The following is a 16,092-nucleotide window of genomic DNA, read 5'->3' on the forward strand; positions in this document are numbered from 1 at the left end:
AAATCATCCAAATGTTTGGTTTCAGATTTAATGATGCATTTATGATTTTAATTTTAATTGAGTTTCTGATTTATGGGTCTGTTTTAGCCTCTAAAGTTCCCATTGATACACAGTGATTAAAGGAATAGATCATTTTTAAAAGCCCAGAACAGGAAGCGATGGTCATGGCAACAGATTCTCTCTGTTCTAGGTTCGTTATATTTTATTAACCAAATATGTTTGGAGTTATTGGTCTAATTAATTGGAAAATCCATCCACAGATCTCGGATGCAGAGTGGGAGGATATGTTGGAGGGCTTTGATGAGCGGAGTTACCTGAACGCTCGCCGCTGGAAGCCCGGTGATGACCCGTACACGCTCTACGCCTTCAACCAGAGAGAGAGCGAACGAATCCCAAGCAACCGAGCCCTGAGAGACACGCGGCACTACAGGTACACAAACCCCGAAAGAAACTAAAAATTATCATGCCACATTTTGAAATGCACAATCCTTTGAAACAAAACTCAACTTTCCTTCATTTAGAAGGTTTTACATATCAGAAGAGTATTATAAATCATGTGGTCCTGCCAGGTCTTAATGTTGGATAAATACAGCCTCACATGAACGACATCATATTAGACTATTATTTAACAAAAACTAAACCAGAAATACAGAATCCGTTAGTGAAAAACTGCATCCACTCTGGCAGTTTTACATATAGGGTCAGTAGCCACCAGGTGTTTCTAATCAAATGCACCTAATTAATTGATCATCAGGAGTGTGAGCACCTCTGCAAATGCAGGTTTTTACAGTTTGCAGGTCTGCAGCATTCAAGTGTGTTAAAACAATGGCAAGGAGGAACGACATCAACAATGATGTTAGAGAGGCAACTGCTGCTGCCCATCAATCTGGGAAGAGTTATAAGATAATTTATCAAGTCAAAGTCTGCTTTATTATCAACTCTGCAGCATGTACAAGATATAAAGTCCATCATTCTACAGTGAGAAAGATTTTTCACAAGTGGAAAACATTCAGGACAGCCGCCAATCTGACAGCTGAAATGAACTCATACAACAGGACAAAAGAAAAGAATCAAGGTGTTGACATTGTCCAGTCAAAAGTCCAGACCTCAGCCTGATTAAAAATGCTGCAGTGGGACCTGCAAAGAGCTGCAGAAACAAAACCTGCAAAACTCACTGAGCTGAAGCAAAAACTCCTCTGCAATAATGTGAGAGACGATGACATCATCCAGAAACCAATCGCTTCAAGATATTCCTGCTAAAAATGGTTCAACAAGCTACTGAATCATGGGGTGGAATTCTGCATCTTGGCTTAGTTTAGTTAAATAATGAAGCACTGATATGTCAAATGTTGTTAATCTGAGGTTGTATTTACCTTATTTTTGGAGCTGGTAAGAACCATGTGGCGTTTCATGTCCTGACGCTAAAAATCTTACAGCTGAAAGATGGTAGTGTGTCTATAAATACTGAAACCTACACAGAAACATATGACAGAAAACATACAAAGTATCCAAATATTCAATTTAAAACACAAGTGTCAGATGAGCAGAGAACACGGATTGCACTTGATGAACCTGATCTACACAGCATGAGTAACGCAGCAGTCTGCCATGTTCAACCGGACATCTGGACATATATTTTTATTACACACAAACTCTAGAGTTTGATGTATGAATCTGTCAAAACTGCTGCATGGGAGGAGAGCTTATCAGTGCACACACGAAACAAACCCCAGCAGCCTGCAGGCATAAACAGACACATCAGAAAACACACGTGACACTGCAGATCAGTTCTACGCAAACAGGTATGTGCAGAAGCATCACACATCTCCACCAGCTCGTAATCGTTCTGTACTGAACAAATTCAGATTATGGAACCAAACCGCATTTTCATACAGAAGCCAGCAACTTACAAACTGTCTGTTAAGAAATTAAATTAAATCAAAATAGAAATCCTCTTAGCGAAGTGCAGTGCTCGTCACAAGGAAGATAAGGAGCTTGTCGCTTTGACAGCATCCGCTTACTATTTCAGGAGATAAAATACTTCCAGACGAAAGTGTTCAGAGGCTGGCTTCATGTGGGACACAAGCAACTTTTTTGCTGAGCTGCTGTTTCCATTATGCTTTCAACATAAACATGATCTTGTAGTTAGAATTTTGCTTACATGTACTTGTCATGTCTGGGTATCAAAGTCATTTTTGATGGTTCAAAGAGCTGAAAAGAGACGCTCACAAGTCACATTTTCCTCCCGCTGCTGGTAGTTCAGAGGAAAAATATAAACTCATTTTACACCAATCACCTGTGACATTACGACCACCCTTCTAATACCGAGAACACCCTCCTGATGCCACCCAAACAGCTCTGAGCGGTCAGGATGTGGACAAAGAACATCTGAGAGCACCTTTTCATAAGGTATCCTTTAACCAGGATGTTAGCAGTGGTTTGGGGTCCTGTAGGTTGATTTTTATTAGATGGGGTCAGTGTTTAACAGTTTAGGCTAATCATCTAATATCTATCAGATCTCTGTAGGAATTTTCTGGTTTATTCATTGAAGATGATGTTGAAAAGTATAACGTCTTCGTCAGAAAACAGTTCATGTCCTGCTTAACTTCTCGTGTTGTGGGATAAAGAAGTATGTTTTCTTTGGTTAACTCCTTAATACTTCACAACTTTAACCTGATAGATTCTTTATTTTCATTTTTACTTTGAGACTTTTTCACTGTGTTGATTATCACTGAATTTTCTGTCAATAATAAATAAGCTTTTATTTCTGCTTATTTTTTTAGTTTAATTGTTTGTTTTTTTTTTTTACAATTTTTCACAGTTACAAGTTTTCTAATATTTCTCACAGCAAGTAACAGAGCCTATAAAAATGAAGAGTTTCACACTTTGGTACCCCCAAACAAAGACTAATTCAGCTTCTGTCCTGCATCCTGTCTCTTCATTTTCTGTTGTTAACCTTAGTTAACTAAAAGTAAGAACAAGACTGCAAGTCACTCATAGGTCGTTCTGCTTATTTAAGTGCTTCTTCCATTTTTTCTTTATTTTGTCCACTCTGCTGATGGATGTTTTTATTTTTTATTAAGCTGCAAGACTACAGAAAAAAAACAAAAAACAAAACAAAACAGCTTGATGCTTATGAGAAACAAAACCAGAACTTCCACTTTTAATATGTGACTTCAAACAAGTGTTGGCTGTACAGTTAAAGGTTACCAGGCGGCTCATGGTGACCCACCGTCACATTGGAGGCTTCATGTGAGTTTTATTGGATGACTGTTTTAGTGCATTTAGTGGCTGCGACTAAGTCTTGTGTGGTTGCTGCTGCACAGCAAGCAGCAGCCTCACAACTCGTGTAGGAATCTGTCAGAATAACTGTCACCTACATCGCTGTGTCCGTACGCTGTTTTGACATGTATCCTTCAAATGATGTGATGGATGATGTCTGACTCAGTCTTGGCTTGTCTGCTGCCTCTAACGCTGTGTGTGTGTGTGTGTGTGTAAGTGTGAGTGTGAGTGATTTTGCATTTCCATATGTGTTTGCTAATGTGCGTAAGAGCACATTGTGATGACGGCCTGCATCATCTGCCGTGTTAACAGAGCTTGAGCTGACATAAGGCACTAAGTGTGTGTGTGTGAAAAATGTGGGGAGGATCTGCCTGCAGAAGGGGGAAACCAGGGATACACTTAGACATTCATCTGTTAGTAGGGAGGTAGGGGGCTGATAGTGCTCATTTATCTCTTATTGGACAGTGATGATGTGTGTGCATGTGTGTGGGGATGAGGGGTTTGCCGTTATGTGATTATCTGTTAACTGCGTTGCCGTGTAGCTGTGGATCTCAGGAGCACTTGGCAGGGGAAATGATAACACCTCATGCTCTGTTAGGATTAAAAAAAAAAAAGAGATGCTACAGTGAAAATTTTGACTGAAGCTACTGAGGTGCTGTATTTTTGGAACACCTTCATTCCCATTGCAGATTTGCTGAGGTGCTTCCTACTCGTTTTCTGAGAGTGTGCATGTGGCGTGAATTCATGGTGCTTGTGACAGAAATGCGTAGCAAGAGTGTAAAATGAGACAACTGTTGTAGGACTGATAAGCAAAGGAAATGTTGCAGCTGGAAATTTCTGCATTGAAGTCAAGTTTCACGTAAATAAATACACAGTTTATAATTCCCATATATTTCAGCTCTCTGGTTTGCAACAAACATGCCAGAAGATGTGCAGTAATGCCCCTTCAAGTATTTAAAATCCGGATAAAAGCTATCCGGATTTGGGAATTCCATTTTTCAGGATGGAGGATCACTTAATCCATCTTACTTTTATCCCGGTTGTTCAAAGCAACCTTGGATTGGATCACCCTGATCCAGAATCCCGTTTTTCAGGATCTCCAAATCCGGATTTCCAGCATTTAAAACAATGTGGGCTTCCAGCTGTGTGAACAGGTAGAAGAGCCGGTATGGGGTTACTTCACGCAATTTTCGACTGACTGGACGTGTAGTACAGGATGCAGTTTTTAGACTTTGTTTGTGACAGGTTCTTCCCTGAATATGCAGCGATGAATGACAGGCACATGGATTATTATTATTTTAAAATTTTACCTGACCTCTGACACCCACAAGACATTTTGATCCAGACAACTGCTGCTCACTGGATATCTTCTCTTCTTCAGACCATTCTCTGTAAACCCTAGAGATGGTTGTGTGTGAAAATCCCAGTAGATCAACAGTTTCTGAGATACTCAGTTTGAACTTCAGTAAATCGTCTTCACCGTGTCTACATGGGTAATTGCATACGATTGGTTGATTAGATATTTGCTTTAACAAGCAGTTGAACAGCTGGACCTGATGAAGTGATGGTGGGTTTATGTCCATTTACACATTGCAGACCTTCAACACATTAACATAGTTGACAGGGTGATTTTAGGGCCAATAATAAGGTTGAAAAAAGGAGGAAAAACCAATACAATTCTAAACAGGTGATGTAAAACGATAAATGCAATTTGGTCCAAAATCAACATCCGTGAAATCCGAAGTCACTGGAGCAAAGATGAGCAAATGAAAGGAGTTTGCTTATTTCTCCTCTATGTTGCAGAATATCATTACCAGTTCAAGGAATGTGGAGGAATTTCAATGTGTGATGAGGGAACAAATCTAAGCTGGATACCTGTGATCTCACACTGCACTGCATTAAGATTAGGGATTACTTTGGGAAACCTTTCTCAAGCTGCAGAATATGGAGTTATATTAACAAATGTCAGATGGTACGGGGCCAGCCTTTCTGCAGTCCTGACCTGTCCCCAGCCAAGAACGTGAGAAGAGTTTTCATGCAACCACATACTGTTGTATATCTTAAGACATGGCCGCAGGATGAATGGGTTATATAACATCTTAAACTCTCCATCCTTTTGTACACTCAATGCCTAAAACATCTTAATAGTTGAGCATAAGAAAGTGGAAGAAACATTATTTTCCCACCTTTTTTTGACACATGAACAAAGTTGAAGAAACAAAACATGGAATTTCTGAGGGTTTACACTGTCTGTAATGAAATATTCTCCATTTTCTTTTTCTTCCATATTCTGAAATTTTTCTGATTTTGGGTTGGGTTATGTATTACATACATCTTTGCTTTCCAGCCACAGTGCGGCCGTGGTTGTGTTTGGTGGGAAGGCGTATCAGAGATCTGTGAAGAGGCTTTTCTGTTAAGGCAGTGTATTTTTGGAGTGGAGGCAGACTTTCCAGGTTTTTACTTTGTATGGGAGGAGTGCTCCATCTCTATCTCTTGCTTGAAGGAGGAACAGCGGAGAATAAGCAAAGGAAAAGATGCGAGGAAGGCTGCAAATGTTTCCTGCAGTAGGGAGATGGAAGAGAAAAGGTGGAGGAATAAAAGTCAAGAGGAGATTAGGAAAATGAGGGAAGGAGAGGTGGAGGAGAGGAGATGGGGGCGATGCTACAAGCTGCCGAGAGGAGAGATAATTGCCACATGCTGAGCTTGTGAGGCTGTGTGTGTGTTCGTATGTGTGGATAAACCACTCCACTTCAGTGCACTGCTATTATCTCAGTGAACAAGGGAACCTCCCTCCGTCTGCTTTCTGACTGTCTATAAGCCCAACAGCAGCTTCACTACAGGGGTTAGATTCAAGCTGGAAGACAATGGGCTGAAGCAGTACAGAGAGGAGGGAAGTCCTACAAGACGACACTGTGGGTTGATATGGCAACAAGGAGCGTGGAAGACTTATGGTAATACAAGATGAGAGGACGGAAGAAATACATCATTAACATACTATAAGTGGTTTAGGACAACAGTTTCAAGCATAAAGAAGTGATTTCATGGCCTATTTTACACACATTCAACAATGATGAAGTCTCCTTCTGCAGGAGTGGTCTCTCTGGCTCTTCCTACCATGGTCTAAAACTTTTAAGTTGGGTAAACCATTGATTCTAGAGGACTCATAGGTGCTAGTGTCCATTGTTTCTTTGTGGTAGCATTGTGGTGAAGGGTTGACTTGAGGATGGAGATTGCCTTTGACTTAATGTCAGCAGGTATCATAGACAGTATTCCAGCTAGTCTCTGCAGGATACAGTATGTGCATGTACATATCAGCATAGTACTGAATGATTAAGGTTTAGAGGTGGCTTGTTACTCGTCTTGTTTCAACAGTACAGTAAATTACTAGCATAGCATTGCCAGATGTTCAAATTAATATTTATTCAAAGGGATGTTATTAATGGAACCTAAATGACTGACATCAGAGAAGGAAATGGTAAAATTAGTCAAAGTCAGCTTTATATTCAGTTCTGCAGCATATACAGAACAGAGGGTTGAAATTATGGTTCTCTCAAACTTTGGTGTGATGAAATTTGCCTTGTCTATTTATCATGTTTTATTTACTCAGTGATAGTACTTGTTTTATTTATTGGCTTATATTTTTTATTTTATCACACAAAGGTTTGAGAGTGTCCTGTACACTGCAGAACTGACAATAAAGCTGACTCGGACTTTGAAAATGTTGATGACAATTTTGAGACTGAAGTTGCATCTCAAACTGTAATAAACCTGATTATATTTGCTTTTTATAATTGAGATGAGGCTGCAGAGGGTGTAGCACTGCAGGGGAGAGTGTGTGTGTGTTTAAGTATTTATGATGTAAATCTGCTTAAAAAAATAAAAAAACACCAACAAAAAACAAAGATAAAGTATTTCTTTATTAACTTAAATAATATGATTAAAACAAAAACTGGTGCATGTTTTGACCTTTGTTTGGTTATACTTAGGTACAAAAATAAGCTGCACATGCAGCTAAAAATAAAGTTTTAAATAATGTATAAGATGCAGCGCTGGTCTATTTTCATGTTTGGTCCATAATTTGTCTTAAAAAGAGTCTGACTGGAACGTACATTATGAGATCTTGTTGCAGCCTGAAAAAAAACAAATAAACCCGGCTTCCATCATCAAATGTCTCTATGCAAATACAAAGTCACATCTGTGGGGTTACAGATTGATAAACAGGCTTCAAAATAAATAAATCCATTCTAACATCACATCATATGAATGCTGTACATAAACAAGTCTCATATTTTCTTCATTTTTACTGTGACACCATGTTGTGTACAGGTGTACAGACACACCTGTCACATGTTTTCTAATGAGACTGGGCTGATTACAAAGAGGATGTAACTCCGTCAGCAGGCAAGTCTAACTGGAAAATGTTAGTCATGGAACAGATCTGACATCCGTTTTTCATGCCATCCAACAAGTTTTTAGCTGAGGGTTGGGACTTGTCAGCTGGAGGATATATTGATGAGACTTTAGCCGAGTCTCTGTGTTAAATATCTGCCATTTTATTTGCCTTAACCTTAAACATCTGTTAACCAGGTAGTTTGTGATGTATAAAACTGAGTGAAAGTGCTAAATGTGACTGGATGCTAGTTGAAGACATCGGCAGTCAGGGCAAGACTCTGAACCAACAGGTGGAGTCAAATTACCAATGACAATATTACTCAGCTGATTTTGTGATGTCGGCTTGTTGTATATAAAAACACTAAAGTGGTTCTGACCCACTTATCTGGTCTATGAATTATCAAAGTACTTTTTTGTTTTTTTTGTGCCAATAAGCTACAACCTCAGGCTGAAAACGAAATGTCTCATTTTAGATCAACGCTTCTGATAAATGCTGCTAACAGGTTGGGAAGAAATGTACTTGAAAGAGTGGAAGCAAACACCTTCTGCTTTAAGAGCTCAGATTTTTGTGGTTTCCAGTTTGTTTCCTGCTCAGATTTCAGTGATATTTCACAGAAAAATTGATTGAGTGTTGGTTATATTTATCCTTTAATGGGATTCTTTTTTCTTTGATCTGAAGTCCAAAACAGTGAAGACTCCATCAGTTTGTGGTGTGTTATTCACATGAAAACAGACACTTGATGAATTAAGTCTTTAAATGGTCTCTTGTTTCTTTTGACATGTTATGGTGATAATGGTTGATATTAATCAGACAAGTTCTCTGGGCTTTTTTCTGGATAACAACTCATACTAATGCACGCTGTTTCTTTTTTTTTTTCAACTTATTAACGTTAATACGAATGTAATGTTATTTTCCTTAATCACCTTTGTGTTTCTGTCATGTGAGAGTAGTGAAGATAAAGCAATTTTTTCTGTTCATTTGGCTCATTCACTCTGATAAAGTGTTGAGAAGATGTGAGGAAATCTGCTGTGATCCTTTGAAAAAGCCCAATTAAATCCTGTTGTAATTCAGTTCAGACTCATTCCATGTTCATCTGTAAATGTTATCAGGTCTGAACTTGCAGGATTGCTGCTGGAAGCTGTGAGAGAAAAGCAGCGTGGTGCCTGTTCAGACACAGATTCATGAATGTTAACGTCATTAACGCCTCGTTTGCTCATGCAAGTCAACTGGAAATGCATTCACTCCTATGAGCATCACTGTTAACTGCTTTGTGGTTTTTCCCCCAAGAATCTGCTGAAATATTTTGGTATTAGAGGTAGAATTTGGAGAGAGAGAACTCTGTAGCAGGACGTTTGATAAACAAAGCCAACAGTTTAACAGAGTTTTCTGAGTTTGAAGCTGAACTTTCTCATTTTTTTCATTTTGGTGCAGTTGGCGACGACTAATTCAACATCTGTTCTGCATCCTTTCTCTTCTCTGAGCTTTCTCCAGTCAGTAAAGTCAGTCTGATGTTGACTCTTTTCTCATCTCCTGTTCGGTCCCTTTTCCTCACTTCCTGTAATTATGTCCTCCTGTGTTTCTTTGCTGAAACAGTTATATTTAGCCAACGTTGGCATTGAAATAATGGATAGATTTAGTGTTCACAGGGGGGGATTTTGGTGCATTTTGCTTCAAGCTTTTCTGTATGTTTGCTCAGTTCTGGAAATACGGAGCGGAGGTAGATACTGGAAGAGGTAAATGGGAATTTTAAAGAGGTTGAAAAGGCATCTGGTTGTGAGAGAAATGCTATTGCTTTGAAAGTGTGGCATTAAAAGGGTATAATATTATCATCCTTTTTCTCCTCTGAAACACAGCGGAAAAACACAGCAGCCTGCACACATTTGTCATCCTCTTTCTTTTGCCAGTGTGGGAGATGTGATAGCGCTCGAGTGTTTTGTTGTCACTGCTCTAAAATGGAGTCATCATTCTTGCAAACATCAGCAACCGGAGTCAGTGCGTTAGAGGAAAAAAAACAACGGTCCACTCGGTCGGTTGGTAATTATTTAATTTTGACCCAGTGATCCTTGAACACTTATTTCTAACTAGATCGCTCAGAGAGTCATTCAGTAACCTCTTCTGTGTGTATGTGTGTGTCTGAGAGTGTGAATGTGTGTGTTACATGTGCTCACTGGCGTCAGTCCTTTCGCACTCAGTCAACCATTTAGTCATATTTCCATGAATCACAACATGCAGCTAAACATTAATCGCTGAATTAGCTTTGGAGGCTCCCACGCAAACACTCCTCATCCTTCTCACAAGGCCCAAAAACAATAAGAAACACCCTCTCAGCTCTGAAGGGTTTTTATTTTCCTTCCTCAAGCTCAGTAATTTGATTACCTGCTCTGGTGACGAATGATAAGAGTCTGGCATCAAGAGGAAACCTGAAGCAACCTTGAGGCTCAGATACTTGGACCTGATGTTACACAAGTAGTTTCTGGCTTCCTAAAGTTTTAACACCATCTAATGTATCAATCTTCTGCTGGTTAGTAACATATCTGTTAGTTTTTATACTCCATAATACTCATGTAGTTTTCTAGTACTGTGTAAAAGTATTATGCCATCCTCATTTTTTTACATACTGACAGGAAATCAGGAAATAAGTTCAGCAGTTTATCTTTAGTTCTTTCTTTAAGTAGTCTCCAGAAATAGTGTTTGGGGCTTTTGTTTTAATTCTCTGTCCAGATCATCCCACACCACTTTTAGAATGTTGAGGTCCAGGTTCTGGGGAGGATTCATCCCTCCATCAGACCACTGATTTCTCATCTAGTTCTTGTGTCACGTGGCATACCTCAGCCTTTTCTCCCTTTTTACCTTCCTTAAAAATGGCTTTTTGACGGCCACCCTTCCATAGATACCATTTCTGAGGAGGCTGTAGCCAAGAGTTGATAGATCAACTGAAGATCTAAATGCATCTCTTGGGTCCTGGTTCAGGCCTTTGGTTGGATTTCCTGACACTTCATCTTTTGTCCTCCACTTGCCCAGTTTCCTCAGATGTTTTAAGGACACCGTGCAAACCACACGGAGATATGAGGAGTTTTCAGCTAACAGCTTTTTGTGAATCACGTCCTACAAAAAATAGTTTTCTATCAAACTAAGATATGTTTAGTATTGATGGAAGATGCAACTAAAGAATTGTAAACAAATGATGTGTCTTTGTGATGGGCTAGTTGTAACACAATTCCCAAAATTTAAAATTTTTTTTTTCTTTTGTTCTTTTTTTTATTTTATTTTTGCTAACTTGTGTGTTATGTGCTGACACTCTGGTTCATTGCTTGATTTTGGAGCCTTTTTATACCTTTATTGATTTTTAATCCAGTACGAGAAATGGACTAATTATTAGTGGAAAAGCATCCAAAGACACACTTGGTCAAGATCTCTTTAAACAGTTATAAGACATTGTGTCTGCTTGGAAGCGAAATCTAAAGAATAAGAAGTGGAAGACTTTCGGACAGTATGCTCTGTCAGGGCATCAGGCTGGAAGCAAACCTCCATCTTAGACTTTTGTGTGTCTGACTATCAGTATTTTCATTCTAAGCAGTTTTTAAACAGTGAAAGACGGCTTTATCTAGCTGTTACCTTTTCAATCTTAAAACTCAGAAGATACGAGTCCCTGCATATATAGAAACCTTAATTTTGGTCCAACAGAAATTTAGTAAAAAATGTGAAACTTTTATCATATCGCAGTCTTTAAAGAGTGAATTCTGCATCCTTTTTTCTTCAGTTTGATCCTCAACTTTTGGTTGCTGGTTCAGGACGTTTGCTTGCCATGAAGCACATGCCTTCTGTCAGCTTTCCCATTGTTTACGCTGAATGTAGCAAACAGCCTGCGCTGCAGCAGAGAGCTCTATGTGAGGCGAGGAAATCCCCTTGGTGTATCGTGGGTAATCTTCTGATGTGGGACCTGAGCTCCGAAGCATCCAAGTGCTCTACAACAGCGTAAAGTGACAGTGATGCTAAGCAGCTTTACCACAGCTAGCGCCCGAGCTAACGGCCCTGAGACGATGGCATGTCGAAACAATCACAGAGCAGAAGATGTTGCATCTGTTCCTGCTCTGTCACCTGATTAGCCTTGTTTGAGTCCTACTTCATCTCAGCGCTTCTGTGTTCATCCTTTTTTTCCACTTTCTCAGCTGTGATTGTCAAACTTTTCATCTGCATCATTTGCAGTGTTGATGAGTGCAGAGAATTTCAGGGAGTTATGTGATGAGAAAACACTGAATGTTTGAAACATGAGGCAGAGTCGCTCCCTGAGGTAGACTGAGCCGGCTGAAGCTCTGATGTCGCATTGATTTCACCTCTTAAATCCACTTTCAGTTGTAAGGGCAGATGGAGAGGAAGAGGAGGAGGCATGATAAAGGCAGAGTTTTAAACCCTTGTATATTTCATGCACGGATGCTAAACCTAAAAAAAAACCCAGCCCAGCCTGAGACTCTCCAACATGCAGCGATCGGACTGCTTTGCACTGTTGCATCCATTGTGTTGTTTAGGGTTTATGTCTCTCAGCAGAAGCAGACGAAGTTAAGCTCAAGAAAAGAGGTCTAACAACAAAAAACTGTATAAATCTCTTCCCAAAGTAAGAAGGGTTTTATCCAAGTACTCAATAGAACCTTAACTGTAATAAAAGATTGTTAAATTTTTCCCTTTTTTGTTTTCATCTCAGAGAGAAAAATGGGCTCATCTTAAACCAGTGGTTCCCAAACTGGGGAATTGGTATTGAGTTCTGTCAGAGCACGAATACCGAGTACGAGTACACGCATGTAGTATTGGACTGATACCCGATACTGGTAAATATACATGCCTAATGGTAACTCAACAACCACAAGAAAGTGTGACAAGGCATGTGTTGCTCGAATCATTACCAGGTAATGCTCAAGTAATGGTAATGATGGGTAACAAAGCGAGACCACAGTGTGTCGTGCTGTTTAAATTATCAGCACCTGACAGTAAAAAGACATGTTACAGCTCCACTTGGGGATTCCTCATCCTGAACAGAAAGAAAAGCTTGTTATTAACTTTAGAAATAAACTACTCAGTCATCATATAAAACAGTTGTTTTATGCAGAATCCTGCATAAAACAACGGCCAAATGCTCAACTTATTATTATTTGGATGAAAAGGGGCCATACAGAAAAAATTTTGGGGACCACTTTTATAAAAAAAAAAAAAAAACATTTATAAAACAAATACATGCACAAGGCTGAATTAAAAGCAAACATTATCCCAACAAGAGAGCTGTTGATGGAAACAATGGAAAATGTTATTAATCTTTAAAAGAGAATAAATTAACAGAGAATGTGGCAGAAGATGTTGGTTGTTCCCAGTCAAGTACAAGCAAGATGGAAAGGTTGGTAGAGAAACAAATGGGGTGACAAAGTATCAGGACAGAAATCTGAAGCAAATGTGTCTCAAAACCAAGGCCGGCTTTACGCAGGGGCAAGAGGGGGCAGTGCCCCCTCAAACAAACATTCTGCCCCCTCAATCAAATGCGCCGAAATGGGCAAATCTCTCCAAACGCTCTCTCCCCTCTGTACTGAACTCTGTGTGTCGGAGCTTCACAGGATCCATTGTACTGTCTTCAACAAGTCCTTCCCACCACCACAGAAAACAACCAATCAGTGTTTAGTATGCAAATGAGTTGACATACAGCCTGATCTTGCGGTGTCATATTTCTCCCCCTCGTAGAGAGAGCGGCTGCTGAGCTCCAGCGGTAAAACTTATAGAGTAAAGCTCTGTTAAATGTGTTGTAGCGATACTGAATAAATACTTATAATAACAGACGTATTTATTGCATCTATTCTGTCAACTGGGGTTTGTTTCTGTTCTATTTAAACGTGTCTACGCCTGTTAGTAGGAGCAGTGATCAATCACGCACGGGCCATAGATGTGACTGCCTCCTCGGTACTAGACTGAGGGAAAACGAGCTGCGCATATGAGACCCCTCAAGCTCCGCCCAGCCTTTAGTTCAGCATGCTAGTTTGAAGAAAAAAATAACAGAAAGTTTCACTCTACATTCCCGCTGCTTTCAGCAGTTCAGCTCAGAGCTTCATGTATGCCTTGTTGGTTCTTAAAATTTTGATGAAGGATCATTTAGTTTTTACTCATTTTCATTTATTATTATCATTATTTCCCCCTGAAGGTTCACTGCCTTATTTTGGTAGGGGGTTTAATTTTTTGCTCTGTTATTGTTGTGCTTGATAGTTATGATTCTTTAATCATTATGGTCTATATACAGACAGAAACAAACACACAGATAGTTGAGTTTATTGTTATTAGTTTCAAATTTATTCAAAATGCTTAGACATCTAATGGCTGTCCAATAGGGCAATTGTTATTTTGTTGGTTGTTAAAGCTTTGATAATGGATCATTCTTTTCTTTTTTCTTACTTCATTTTGTTATTGATATTTTCTGTTCCCCCCCTGAGGGATTGCCACCTTATTGTGGTCAGGGGGTTTGCGTGCCTCAGTGACTCTAAGAGCTATACCAGCAGGAGCTTTGGTTTCAGGTGGGACACCCAAGCTGGACAGGTCTTACACTCAAAAAAATAATTCATTGGAAGAACTCATTTTAATTGAGGGCAGTTTTTCCATCCAATAAATATATGTAGGGTGAACTCAAACAATCTACATTCATACAATGTAATAAATTTGAGTTAGTCCAACAAATTTTCTTTTAATTGCTTTGAATTGAAATAATTATATATAATAGATGTGAGTGATTTAAGTTAGTTCAACTCAAAATAATGTAATTTAATGGAATTAAATTATTTTCACTTCTTTAGTATAAGTGGTTTATGTTCAACCAACTCAATTAAAATAAATTCAATGGAGGATAAATTATATCAATAATGACATTAAAAACATTTTGGTTTGGTGAACTCAACTTTATTAAAACTTTAATAAAGATGGAAAATGCATTCTTACGTCTCAAAACATTATGCTTTGAATACGTACAATGTCAAGTAAGCTATAAAAGTTAAAGTGAGAAAACATCAATGACTATATAAAACTAATGAATTATTCAAAATTTGAAAAAAACAAAAACAAAAAAGAAAACAAAAAAAACACACCATAATTAAATATGTAAATAAATAAAATATTAAAGCAAAATGGAGTATAAAACTCAAAATACATAAAAATGCACATCCTGACAGTTTTAACTTCAATTTGTAACATATAAACCATTTTTCGATAAAATACAGTGCTTAACACTAAAACCAGTTTCACAATACAAGGTTTTAAGCATCTTTTCACATGTCAAAGAAAGGGTCAAGATTTGAAATAAAGTGGACAAAATTAACTGAAAAAACACCAAAGATGTTTTGTAAGACTCCACAGTCTTCACAGTCAATGACCAAACTGTGGTTTGTTTGGTAGGGAAAGAGTTATTAAAATAAATATAACTGAGCTGCCTTCAATGAGTTCAATATCCAGAAACGTATACAAAAATGGAGCGAGAGAAAAAAGCCTAGGACTCAGCAAACCTTTCCTTGCAGACAAGGGCAGAAAAATTCCAAAATTCTCAGAGCTGGTGTGCAGTTTCAACAATAACAAATCAGAAAATCTTATAACCAGACCTTCGCTTTAGTGGTCAATACAATTATAGACATTATTAAAATGTTGTACTATTTCCTAAGAAAAAACTGCTCTATTAAAACCTTTAACAATTTAGGTTGCTATACATGTTCTTTATACTTCTAATTTTTGCCATCTGTCCAAAGCAAATTTCAAGGCACTCCCCAGAAGACAGTATGTACTAAAACGATTACTCCTTTAAAATGGAACATTTGTACCATACAAAAACATATTTGAGTGTTCTGGAGGCTTTTTCTGTAAAAATAAGTCTTGCCAAAAAAGCCACAAAGAAAATTATGGCCAACTTTTAAAACTAATTTTGATTCGAACCAATTCAGATTTCCAAGTGGTGGTACTGAAATACAGAACAAGGAACAGTTTTGCAATCACAAGGAGATAGACTCAGATGTACCATTGAAACCGCTGACACAAATGGTTGGCATCAAAGACGTGAGCTTTTAAAGAGATAAAATGAAAATGGAAAAACAAAGTCTCTTAGACCAGACAAATTACAAATCAATAGAACTCAATCATTACAAATTCAATGTGAAAAAAATGTTTGCACTTTTTTGTGTGTTGCATCATTTTTGGGTCCATTACAGTCCTTGCATCACCAGGTGGCAGGGGCAAAGTAGCTTTAGTTGGGACTAAAAGCAAATGATGGCTACAGTTAAGTGTCACAGTGACTAGTGAGGATGCATAGTTTAAATTTGTCCAAATCTATTGAATCCATTCCACTCTTAAAGTCTGTTCATCCTGCACAAAGATTTAGTTAAGTGCTTTTAAAATGAGAAGAGAAGGCATCC

General features: G+C 38.5%; 1 protein-coding gene and 1 long non-coding RNA gene across 2 annotated transcripts in view; one reads left to right on the top strand and one right to left on the bottom strand.

The window, feature by feature from the left end:
* galnt14 (UDP-N-acetyl-alpha-D-galactosamine:polypeptide N-acetylgalactosaminyltransferase 14 (GalNAc-T14)) overlaps positions 1–16,092 on the top strand; it is a 242,583-nt gene that overhangs the window by 35,020 nt on the left and 191,471 nt on the right. The window contains exon 2 of the mRNA XM_041975516.1: positions 261–430. Coding sequence (XP_041831450.1) covers positions 261–430 — 170 coding nt within the window. The remainder of the gene's footprint in view (positions 1–260; positions 431–16,092) is intronic.
* LOC121633553 lies at positions 10,518–14,578 on the bottom strand. Its single transcript, XR_006009080.1, has 3 exons — positions 14,238–14,578; positions 12,509–12,512; positions 10,518–10,529 (listed from the first exon to the last, which is right to left on the bottom strand). It is a non-coding gene; the product is annotated as an uncharacterized LOC121633553 (long non-coding RNA).

The sequence above is a fragment of the Melanotaenia boesemani genome, chromosome 22, assembly GCF_017639745.1.
Source record: "Melanotaenia boesemani isolate fMelBoe1 chromosome 22, fMelBoe1.pri, whole genome shotgun sequence".
Lineage (NCBI taxonomy): Eukaryota > Metazoa > Chordata > Actinopteri > Atheriniformes > Melanotaeniidae > Melanotaenia > Melanotaenia boesemani.